At 63.0% G+C, this 11,429-nt stretch overlaps 1 protein-coding gene across 1 annotated transcript in view; it reads left to right on the plus strand.

The window, feature by feature from the left end:
- The first annotated feature begins 2,071 nt into the window (after positions 1 to 2,071).
- Positions 2,072 to 11,429, plus strand: part of APC2 (APC2, WNT signaling pathway regulator) — a 13,995-nt gene continuing 4,637 nt past the window's right edge. Inside the window, exons 1-14 of the mRNA XM_025042360.1 lie at positions 2,072 to 3,067; positions 3,231 to 3,321; positions 3,447 to 3,627; positions 4,840 to 4,948; positions 5,062 to 5,178; positions 5,850 to 5,927; positions 6,125 to 6,223; positions 6,709 to 7,084; positions 7,599 to 7,694; positions 8,682 to 8,821; positions 9,170 to 9,247; positions 9,430 to 9,546; positions 9,993 to 10,207; positions 11,062 to 11,424. Coding sequence (XP_024898128.1) covers positions 2,801 to 3,067; positions 3,231 to 3,321; positions 3,447 to 3,627; positions 4,840 to 4,948; positions 5,062 to 5,178; positions 5,850 to 5,927; positions 6,125 to 6,223; positions 6,709 to 7,084; positions 7,599 to 7,694; positions 8,682 to 8,821; positions 9,170 to 9,247; positions 9,430 to 9,546; positions 9,993 to 10,207; positions 11,062 to 11,424 — 2,327 coding nt within the window. The 5' untranslated portion in view covers positions 2,072 to 2,800. The remainder of the gene's footprint in view (positions 3,068 to 3,230; positions 3,322 to 3,446; positions 3,628 to 4,839; positions 4,949 to 5,061; positions 5,179 to 5,849; positions 5,928 to 6,124; positions 6,224 to 6,708; positions 7,085 to 7,598; positions 7,695 to 8,681; positions 8,822 to 9,169; positions 9,248 to 9,429; positions 9,547 to 9,992; positions 10,208 to 11,061; positions 11,425 to 11,429) is intronic.

Raw genomic sequence — 11,429 nt, forward strand, 5'->3', positions numbered from 1 at the left:
TATTGGCCGCCGCCTGCATCCCGCATCCTCCCCCGCTAGCGGTGGTCTCGCCCAGCGCCCTGAGCCGTGGCGCTGCCTGCCAGGCCTGTACCGGGCTTTGTCCGCTCCTGAGCCCCTTGCCGGCACAGCCCGGAGCCCCGGAGCCTCGGAGCCCCGGAGCCCGCGCCCCGCGGCCGCCCCGGCCCAGGGGCGCCGGGATCTAGGGCGGGGCCGCCGAGCTGCGCCGTGGGAGCAGGACCCAGCTCGTGACGCCTCCCCCAGCCCAGCCCAGCCGGAGCGAGATAAAGTAAGCGGCGCGCTCTCCCGGGTGGAGGGCAGGGGGCGCGGCCTCCACATCTGCAGGGGGTCTCTACCCCCCACCCCTTCTCTGCCGCACAGGTCCGCACACACTCTGGAGCCTCCGTTCCTCCAGGGTGGACCAAAAGGGAAACCGAGTCCCAGGGAGGTGGGCGCCTGTCCCACGCACACACCCACTCACAGGCTTCAATACCTGGACCTCCCCGAGTCTATGAGCAGGCCTGCTGAGTGCCTCGGGCGGCGGGGAGGTGGGGGGGGCTGCTGCACCTTTCTATAAAGTGGGTATTTGGATTGAAGGAAAGAGAGGGGCCCCTTTGGGCTACATGTGTGCCACCCTCCCCTGGAACCTCCAGCTATTGGTGTTTTTCCTTTGGTGATGGGACTATCTCGGGGAGTCCCCAGGAGGTCCCCGATGCCATCTAGGGGTTTGGTATGGCGGGAGTCAGGGGAGGGGTTCCAGGTAGGAGAACCGCACGTGCAGAGGCCTGAGGAGAAGAGCGTAGGCTGTACGGGGAGTAGTCAGGTGTTATGCTGGGGGCACCCGAGAGCCATGGCGGCTAGTGAAGCGGGAGTCGAGTCACGGCTTCCTCCTTCTGTGCGTGAGGAGTGGACTGTGGGAGGCCGCGAGGCTGTCCAGACAGGAGTGTGGGGAACTGGGGGAGGGAGGGTCCGGCTGGGTGGAGCTTGAGGGGCTGGTGAGCGTGTTGAGTTGGGGAGCCAGGCTGGAATGTGGGGGAGCCCTGGGGGTGGCCCTGCTGCCAAGCTCCATCTCATGAGGACATAGGACTGACTGCCAGGTATCAGGGGCAGGTGAAGGGGGCTCGAGAAGGGGGTCTGGGTTTGGGGGCTGGGAGGGATATGCAGGGATTTGTGCTTCACCGAGTGCTTCCCCTGACTGGGCACAGTATGGCGACCCCAGCCAGGGCACAGGGACCTTGCCACAACCCTGGGCCTGATCCCCAGCTGGGACCCCCGACTGAGCCTGAAGCAGGATCGATATTGGGGTGGTAGGCGAAGGCTGTTATCCCCAAGTGGCTGGCCTCCTCCGCCACCTGACACGCCGTCTCCGATTCTGACTGTCCCCTCCCTCTGCCCTGTGACTTGTGACTTGTGTTTGCTCGGCGAACAGTGGCCCTCCTGACCCTCACATCAGCCCACAAGACAGCCTGGCAGACTGAGTCCCCCCAACTCCTCCGATGGGCAAACCGAGGTCTGCGGGGGCGGGGGGTCCTGTGTGCCTCCTGCGCTGCCGGGACTTCTGGGTCCCAGTCACGCCTTGTCTGACCCCCACGCTCCATTTTGCCAGCTGGGAACAACCTAATGGTGGCCCCCAAGACCCACGGCTGTGACAAGGAAGCCAGATGACAGAGCCAGGCATGCACTAGGTCCTCTAAGCCCGTTGGGATGGCCCTACCCATTCCCCCACCTGGGGCCCAGGCCCCTACCCCTACTCCAGCCCAGCCGTGTCCTTGGTGACCCCAGAGTGGGTGGAGGGCCTTCTGGGGGTAGGAGAGAGGAAAATAAATGAGCAGGTGAATGAATGAGTGTGGACAGGTGGGGGAGGGAGGGGGAATGGGAAGGGGGGTGTTGTTCGATTTGGGGAGGGGGCTCAGGTGGGCAGGAGGAGGCGGCTCTCAGGGAGGAGGTGGCAGAGGGGATGGGCTGCCATTGGTGCACCTCAGACAAAGGAGGAGGGAGGGGGAGCGCTAATGGGAAGGAAACAAAGAGGGAAGGGGGGCCAGGGGCGGGGCAGCGCTGGCGGGAGCACCAAGCCGAGGGGGGAGGCTCTGGCCAGCTGGACAGAGGGAGGCCGGTCGGGCCAGAGGGAGGAAGGATAGCCAGACACACAAAGAAGCAGGCGGCAATGGCAGAGCCCAGGGAACGGGCTTGGTGCGCCTGGGGCCGCGGGGCCTCGCGGAGGGCTGGCCGCAGGGCTGTCGGTCCACAGAGGTAGCTCCCGGGCCCCAGCGCTGATGGAGGGGGTGTGCAGGCTGCAGAGCTTCCAGGTTCTGCACTCCCAGGGGGAGCGTGGTGGGCTGATGTCGGTCCACTGCTTTCTGAAAACACTCACGACGTTCTTATTGTTCATCCGCTGGGCCTGCTGGCAGGCTGTCTACCTGCCTCTGGGCGGCGGCGCTGCCACAGGGAAGGAGCTGGGCTGTCCACCTGTCTCTCTCTCTCTCTGGCTGTGAGTGTGTCTGTGAGCCTGGTGGCACCGGGCTGGCCAGTCCGTCTGCTGGGTTAGACTGTCAGGGTCTCGGCTGTCCGTCTGTCTGACTCTGGCCATCTGTCGAGCACCTGTGTCTCGGAGCCCAGCTGTGAGTGTGGAAGTCTCTGTCTGTCTGTAGATCGGTCGGGCGTTTGGGATGTCTGCGTGTCTGAACACTCACCTGATGGCTCTGCCTCTGTCTCCCGTTGTTCCTGCCTGTGTCTGTCACTCCATCTGCCATGCCGTCTGTCCCCCAGGTTCCCTGAGCGAGCACTGTCCCGCCCACAACAGTGCATGCCCGGCCCGGGATCGAGACCCAGGGTTAGGTGGGAGGGCTCGGGCTCCGGTCCCAGGCCGCCCCCTCCTCAGAGCCTCTGGGAATGCTCTGACCTGTGGTCTCAGGAGCTGCAGGAGCTGAAGATGACGAGCTCTGTGGCGCCCTACGAGCAGCTGGTGCGGCAGGTGGAGGCCTTGAAGGCCGAGAACAGTCACCTGAGGCAAGAGCTGCGAGACAACTCAAGCCACCTGTCCAAGCTGGAGACGGAGACGTCCGGCATGAAGGTGGGGCAGGGCGCTGGGCGGAGGACAGGGACAAACACCAGGGTGCCGGATCCCGGAGATGGATGGACAGGCAGGGCCGGGGGCATCTCGCAAGGAGGTGGGCCTGGGGCAGCCCGGGGCGGTGACCATGCCAACTGGCACTGTGTCCCGCCCCCACTTCCAGGAGGTCCTGAAGCACTTGCAGGGCAAGCTGGAGCAAGAGGCCCGAGTGCTGGTGTCCTCCGGGCAGACCGAGGTGCTAGATCAGCTTAAAGGTGAGGGGCCGGCCTGGGAGCCCCGTTTGCACACTGGGGCGACCCCATCCGCTCCCATAAGGAGCCGGGAGGAGGAAGGGCGAAGGGGGGTGCTGACCGTGCCCTCCCCCTCCACTCCAATCCAGCGCTGCAGGTGGACATTACCAGCCTGTACAACCTGAAGTTCCAGCCACCGGCCTTGAGCCCTGAGCCCGCTGCCCGGACCCCCGAGGAAAGCCCGGTCCATGGCTCCGGGCCCTCCAAGGACGGTTTTGGGGAGCTGAGCCGGGCCACCATCCGGCTGCTGGAGGAACTGGACAGGGAACGGTGAGACTGCGGGGAAACTGACCACTGGCCGCTGTCATGTAGCCCGGCCCCAGCCAGACTCCACCCCCAGCATCTTCTGCCCTTTGATTGGCCCACCACCAGCAAGGCTCCACCCCCTGGGTCAGCCCCACCCACCTGGGAGCCGCCTATTCGGGCTCTGGCTTTTTGTGTCTCTTGACTCCCCTATCGTAGCACAGCGGACCTCAGCTGGAGGACAAAGGGGAGGGGGATATTCGTGGCAGAGGGAAGGAGTCTTAGGGGACGTCCCCAGGGGTCCCCGACACCCAGGCGTCATCAGGGACAAGGCTGTGCCCAGTGCCAGGGCTCAGCGTTAGGCTTGGAGCCAGAGGGGCTCAAGGCAGTCTTTGTGGAGAGAGGGCTGTGGCCCAGGAAAGCTGGGCGGGGGGCCAGCAGAGCGGAAGGCAGGGTCTCAGCTCGGTTGGGTTGTGTGGGGTCAGATGGGGCAGTTCCAGAAAGGCCTCGAGTTAAGTCCATGCTCTGCTGCTGTGTGACCTCAGGCAAGCCCTCTAGCCCAGCGGTCCCCAACCTTTTTGGCACCAGGGACCGGTGCTCCTATGAGAATCTAATGCCTGAGGATCTGAGGTGAAGCTGAGGCGGGGATGCTGGTGTTGGGGAGCGGCTGCAGATACAGATGAAGCTTCATCTCCTGCTGTGCCGCCCGGTTCCTAACAGGCCACGGACCGGCACCCGTCTGCGGCCCAAGGGTTGGGGGCCCCTGCGGTAGCTGCCCGGTTCCTAACAGGCCACGGACCAGCACCGGTCTGCGGCCCAAGGGTTGGGGGCCCCTGCGGTAGCCCGTCCCAGCTGTAGACTTCGGCTTTGGAGAATGGGAAGGAACGGCAGTCGGCCCACGGCGCGTTAAGAGGGAGGCTGTTGCACCGGGAGCAGTCCAAGCCTGCAGCCTCCTCAGTGTGGGCTGGAGGGAGATAAGCCTGTGTCGGAGCCGGTAGAGGCAGAACAGCGCCTTCAGGGTCCTTCTTAATTAACTTTCCTTTTTAATTAACTTTCTGTGCCCGACCCACCCACCTCTAGAGCAGGGGAGCACCAAGGGCAAGACTTTGCCACGCTGCCTCTTGAACCTGGCACACGCTAGGCACCCAACGAGCGATTACAAAAATCAAAATAAACCACCACACGCACCGATGGCTCCCTGTCTGCGAGCCTCGGCCCACCTAGCTGCGCTTCCCCCAGGTGTTTTCTGTTGAATGAGATTGAGAAGGAGGAGAAGGAGAAGCTCTGGTACTACTCACAGCTGCAGGGCCTGTCCAAGCGCCTGGACGAGCTGCCGCACGTGGAGACAGTGAGTGCGCGGGGCTACGGCGGGTCGGCCCTGCCGCGGGAGAGGGGAGGCGCGGGGAGACCCGCCCCCCCGGCCCGGGCGCCTTTTCACCGCGGCCCCTCCACCCCTCCCAGCAGTTCTCCATGCAGATGGACCTGATCCGGCAGCAGCTGGAGTTCGAGGCTCAGCACATCCGCTCGCTGATGGAGGAGCGCTTCGGCACCTCGGACGAAATGGTGCAGCGGGCGCAGGTGCGGCGGTGGGCGGTGCCACGCCCGATGGGCGAGTCAGAGGGCGGAGTCTGCTGTGGGTGGGGCCAGAGGTGGCGAAGGGCTGAGCTGGGCTCCGAGGGCAGAGTCCGAAGGGCGATCGGTGGGCTTAACTGAGTGAAGAAGCCAAAGAAGCCATGGGCGTTGACTCAGTCAGTGGGCGGGGCCATACGGGGAGTGGGCGGGGCTGGAAGGATGGGTCGGGTCTAAGTAGGGGTGGGGCCAAATAAGGAAATAGGCGGGTCTAGAGTAGGGCCTAAGTGGGGGGCAGAGCTAGGAGATTGGGGCGGGGTCTAGACAGAAAGTAGGGCCAAATCAGGGCGTAGGTGGAGTCAGAGCCTAGGGTAGGGGGATTGGGCCGTGGCTAGGGCCAGGATGCGCGCGCAGCGAGACATCCGGGCGAGGTTTAGAGTGGGTGGGCCATATCGAGGAGTAGGCGGAGTCCGAGCCGAGAGTGGGGTTGGGACAGTGGATAGGGCCACACCATAAAGTAGGTGGAGTTAAGTCTGGGGGTGGGGTCAGGAGAGTGAGCACGGCCACACTCGGGACCGATGGAGGGACAGGGTTTGGAGAGTGGGTGGGGCCTCATCGGGCGGTGGGCGGGGCTAAGACGGGGGCCGGTCAGCCACGACGTTCGCCTTTCTCCCTCGCAGATCCGAGCTTCACGCTTGGAGCAGATAGACAAGGAACTGCTGTCAGCACAGGACCGGGTGCAGCAGACCGAGCCCCAGGTACTGGGAGGGGTGGGGTCACGGTCCTAGGGGGTGGCGACAGCCCCAGGCAGCCAAGGGACCCCTGAGAACCCTGCCCAGAGTGCCGCATAGGTGGAACCCCTGCTATGTCCTCATGGGAGCTTCCGCTGGCGTAGGCAGCCTGGGTACTTTGCGGGGTGCCCGCAGAAACCCCAGGGCTAGTGTTCTCCCCGCAGGCCCTGCTGGCGGTGAAGTCGGTGCCATTGGACGAGGACCCCGAAACTGAGGTCCCCACGCACTCTGGGGACGGTGCCCCTCAACCGGGCAACAGCAAGGTGAGGGGATGTCCAGGCGCCCTCCCAAGGCGGGGTGGGGGGGGTGGCAGCCGGCTGGGTTGAGGCACGTGAGGCTACTTGGGCCAGCATGTGGTCTGGGGCCTGGCGAGGTGGGCAGAAATACCTGTCCTGTGTGTTTGGGGGATCCTCTAGACTTAGACGTAAGGGCACCTCAGGAGCGCCCAAAGAGGCCAGTGGGGTGGACATTTGGCCTCATGTACTGGGGGCATCTCCACAATCACTAGCCCCATCCATCTCCCCAGGAGTGTGTGTGGTGGGCCCCGTAGGGGGTGCAAGGTGACGATGGTGGGGTGAGGAAGCGTTTCTCCTGGACTGGGGGTCATGGGACACCCACTGTGCTTCGGGCAAATCACCCAGAGTGTGGAAGCTGCCCCTGGCTGGGGAGGGAGGCAGGCTGGCGGAGGCCAGGTGTTTAACGAGGTGGGGCTCCCCACCCTGCCTTTCCCCTTACCCTGCTCCCCCAGGTGGAGGTGGTCTTCTGGTTGCTGTCCATGCTGGCGACGCGTGACCAGGAGGACACGGCGCGCACGCTGCTCGCCATGTCCAGCTCTCCCGAGAGCTGCGTGGCCATGCGCCGCTCGGGCTGCCTGCCGCTGCTGCTGCAGATCCTGCACGGCACAGAGGCCGAGGCGGGGGGCCGCCCAGGGACCCCCGGGGCGCCAGGAGCCAAGGACGCGCGCATGCGCGCCAACGCGGCCCTGCACAACATCGTCTTCTCCCAGCCAGACCAGGGCCTGGCGCGCAAGGAGATGCGCGTCCTGCACGTGCTGGAGCAGATCCGCGCCTACTGCGAGACCTGCTGGGACTGGCTGCGGGCCCAGGACGGCGGCGCGGGCGGCGGTGAGTATGGGGCCTCGCCCGCCTCCCGGCCGCAGCGGGCACTGGGCCTGGGCTTCCCCCGTGACCGCGGCCAGTGGCCTTTTCTGTACACCTTCTCTGTGCCACACGCCAGCTGAGGCCTTGTGGTGACCTTGTCATGACAGAACGGTAGAGGGACAGCCATGATGAGCAGGCAATGCTCTAGGTGTAGGGTAGCTCAAGAAACAGTCAATTGAATGTGTGGCTGGGTTGTGGATGCAGACTTTGAGATTCCTAAGTTTTGGCAGCTGATCGCAAAGTGATCCTATGACAAGAGCACCAGCAAAGGGTCCTGAGTGCCCAGCATGGCCTCATCCCCCACTCCAGCGCTGGGTGAGGCAGGCACCTCGTTACTCACTTAGGTGCCAAGCATGCGGCGATTTGCATGCTTGCAGTCTTTGCTGGCCTTTGGGGTGGAGAAGGCAGGGAGGGGCGGGACCCACCAGGGGATGTGTCTTGGACTGAGTGGGCTCTGACCTGGTCCCCTGGCCCACAGCCCCGGTCCCCATCGAGCCGCAGATCTGCCAGGCCACCTGTGCAGTGATGAAGCTGTCTTTTGACGAGGAATACCGCCGTGCCATGAACGAGCTGGGTGAGTGCCCCCTCCCCTTCCCCACGCATTCCCCCTGCCCCACGGAGCCCAAGAATTCTGGGCCTCATTCAGCCCTGGGCAGGCCTTTCAGCCCTGGCGCTCAGAAGACAGGGAGATGGCTGGGAAGCCAAGGGCGAAGGTGAGCGGTCCAACGCAGTACACAGAATCGGAGCCTTCGGCAACCTTCCAAAGTTGTGGGTTTCAGAGCATTGCGACATCTCCTCATGCCAAAGTCATGGAAACGTGCAAAAAGGAAGGGCCTAAGGCCCCAAATCTCATGCACGTGCTCGTTTTTACTCCAGTTGTTACAAAACGCGATGCTGCTTCTCACCGAGCAGGCGGTCACACACTGAAAGCTCAGACCAGATCTCACGTGGTCCGCGGCTGGGGTGCAGAGCACACGGCGACAGCACACGCTAAAGAGAACACACCCCTCCTGAGTCTTCCCTTCCCAGCTGGGTTTACACAGGAAGGTGCAGAAAATCAAGGCAGGCAGCACCCAACCCGAATAAAAACACAGATCTGGAAGCCACGGAAGTGTCCCGACCGCCCCGGCCACCGCGAGCAGCCTGCACCTGCGGTCTTTGCTCGGTGAAGGGAGGGCGGGCGCCTCATGTTCAGGTCATGTTCCTTCCTTCTCACACTGACCGTCTGCCTGCTCTTGGTCAAGTGAAAACCCAGCTGTCCTCGTGCGTGGAGGCCTGTGTGACAGGCGTCGGCGCCCCCTGAGCACCTGCCCTCCAGACCCTGCCCTGGGATGCAGTAGGCATGGCCCATCCAGCCCATGCCGGCCTAGCGGCAGGCTGCCCAGAGGAAGCGTCCTCAGAGTGGGACTTCAGAGGTGGTCTTGAGGAAGGATGATCTGGGGCGGAGTGGGGGAGGCAACTAAGTAGGGGAGCGGTGTGGGCTGGGAGGAAGGTGTGGGGGGGCGTGGAGGGTGCCCTGCCTGCCCCCAGCCTCGCCACGCCCGCTCTCGCCTCCCCGCAGGTGGGCTGCAGGCCGTGGCGGAGTTGCTGCAGGTCGACTATGAGATGCACAAGATGACCCGGGACCCGCTCAACCTCGCGCTGCGCAGATATGCCGGCATGACCCTCACCAACCTCACCTTTGGGGACGTTGCCAACAAGGTGCCCGGGGTGGGCGGGGTCGGTGCCATCCCTCGGTCTGAGCCTTCCTCCACCTTGTCCTGACCTTGAAACAGCCCTAAGGAGTGGGGACAGCTGGGCCCAGTTTATAGGCAGGTGGACTAAGGCCCAGAGAGGCCTGTGAGAGAAGGTGCTGTGGCTGGACTTGGAGGGACAGGCCACTGTGCCCTTGGCTGCTCGGCTGCGGCACATGGGGCCTCTGGGTTGGGAGGCTGGGTGTCTGTGCCTATCTCAGCCTCAGTTTTCTCATCTAAGCTGTGGTGGTGAAGATGGGGGGGCTGAGGCTCCCGCTCCTGCCCACCATGGTGGGACTTTCCTGTCACCCCACAGGCCACACTGTGTGCCCGGCGGGGCTGCATGGAGGCCATTGTGGCCCAGCTGGCTTCTGAGAGTGAAGAGCTCCACCAGGTAACGGAGGGTGGGGTGGGAGGCCTCGGGGAGAGCCTTGCGGGGTGTCCCCCCCGGCCCAAGGCCCCCAATGATGGAGCCCCCGCCCTCACGGGCGATGGCCACTCCCTCCCATCTGGAGCCCGCCATGGGTGGGGCTGAGGGCGCGCCTGCCCACCTCGCCCGCCCTGCGCCCCTCCCAGGTGGTGTCCAGCATCCTGCGCAACCTGTCCTGGAGGGCCGACATCAACAGCAAGAAGGTGCTGAGGGAGGTTGGCAGCATGACCGCCCTGATGCAGTGCGTCCTGCGGGCCTCCAAGGTGGGTACCAGGTGGGTGCAGCAGGGCGGGGGGGTGGAACGCACCCAGGAAGAGGGCACTGTCACCATCGCCGTGATGCCAGTCACAGGGCGGGGGACCGGGTGCAGCGGGGCAGGGGGGTGGAACCCAGGAAGAGGGCACCGCCACCATCGCCGTGATGCCAGTCACAGGGCGGGGGACACTGGCGAGTTCTCCGTGTCGGAGGAGATCGGGCCAGAGGAACTGCCACTTCGCTTAGCAGGTGGTCCAGCTGCAGCCGTCCCGGGACCCCCGGCCCTGCCCCTGGAGACCCCGTGAGGGCCGACACGATGGCCTCCCACTTTTATTCAAAGTAGTACTCAGGCCCCTTTCCCTCCATCTTTCTGTTGCATCTAGACGGGAGGGCTGAGTGGGTGGGCCTGGTGCCCGGCGGGTCCTCTGACCTCCGCCCTCCCGCCCGTGCCCAGGAGTCCACCCTGAAGAGTGTGCTCAGCGCCCTGTGGAACCTCTCGGCCCATAGCACAGAGAACAAGGCGGCCATCTGCCAGGTGGACGGCGCCCTGGGCTTCCTGGTGAGCACGCTCACCTATAAGTGCCAGAGCAACTCGCTGGCCATCATCGAGAGCGGCGGTGGCATCCTACGCAATGTGTCCAGCCTCATCGCCACCCGCGAGGACTACAGGTCAGCCCCTGCCCTGCCCGTCAGTGGGACTCCCGGGTGTGGGCTGGGGCTGGGGGTGGCAGATCCCGCTCCGCTGTGAACTGTCGCTGAGGCAGCCTGTTTGTCCTCCTGTGATAGATGTGCCTGATTTGTCCCAGGGGACTAATTCTGTTTCAGTATAAGTGTCTCCCAAATATTGCATGGGATAGACTTATACTAAATGTTAACTTACTAAGATAAAAGTATCCATTATTTTCTCACCAATATGAGTCAAGTATTTATTTGTTATTAAGACATTTACTAAATAATGTTAATAAATAATGCCTATTTGTTAAAATAAGTGTTTCCCGTTTACTAGGTAATATCAATGATAAATAGTGCTTCTAATGTTTTGAGATGCATAACATTTATTTTTAGTATATGTCTATCTGAAACATCACATAGGATATACATGTGCTAAAAATTTTATTAAAATAAGTACATTGATTAACTAACGCTAATAATAAATATACTTGGTATTTTTTAAAACAAAATTTATCTTTAGTATAAGTCTATCCTAAATATCACACGTGATGTGCTGATATACAAAATTTTACTTTAAAGTACTATTAACGTACTATTAGTATTACTTTATAAATGTTTTATTTACTAACAAGTAAGTAAATTTAGCACAAGGATGCCTCAGTCAGTATTTGGGACAGACTGGTACCACCGTTCATTCCCGTCTCTGAGAAGTACCCGCCGGGCCTCACATCTTCATTTGCTAAAGGCAGGCCCCCGGCTCCTGGTGGGACAGGGCAGCCGGCCTGGCACGCCCCTCTGCCCCGCCCCCGTGGGATGGGGGGCAGCTGCCTGACACGCTTCTCTGGCCACAGGCAGGTGCTGCGGGACCACGGCTGCCTGCAGACGCTGCTGCAGCACCTCACGTCACACAGCCTGACCATCGTGAGCAACGCCTGTGGCACGCTCTGGAACCTGTCCGCCCGCAGCCCGCGGGACCAGGAGCTGCTGTGGGACCTGGGCGCGGTGGCCATGCTGCGCAACCTGGTGCACTCCAAGCACAAGATGATCGCCATGGGCAGCGCCGCGGCCCTGCGCAACCTGTTGGCCCACCGGCCCGCCAAGCACCAGGCAGCGGCCACCGCCGTGTCGCCTGGCGCCTGCGCGCCCAGCCTGTACGTGCGCAAGCAGCGCGCGCTGGAGGCTGAGCTGGACGCACGCCACCTGGCCCAGGCCCCTGACC

The sequence above is a fragment of the Pteropus alecto genome, unplaced genomic scaffold, assembly GCF_000325575.1.
Source record: "Pteropus alecto unplaced genomic scaffold, ASM32557v1 scaffold30, whole genome shotgun sequence".
Classification (NCBI taxonomy): Eukaryota; Metazoa; Chordata; class Mammalia; order Chiroptera; family Pteropodidae; genus Pteropus; species Pteropus alecto.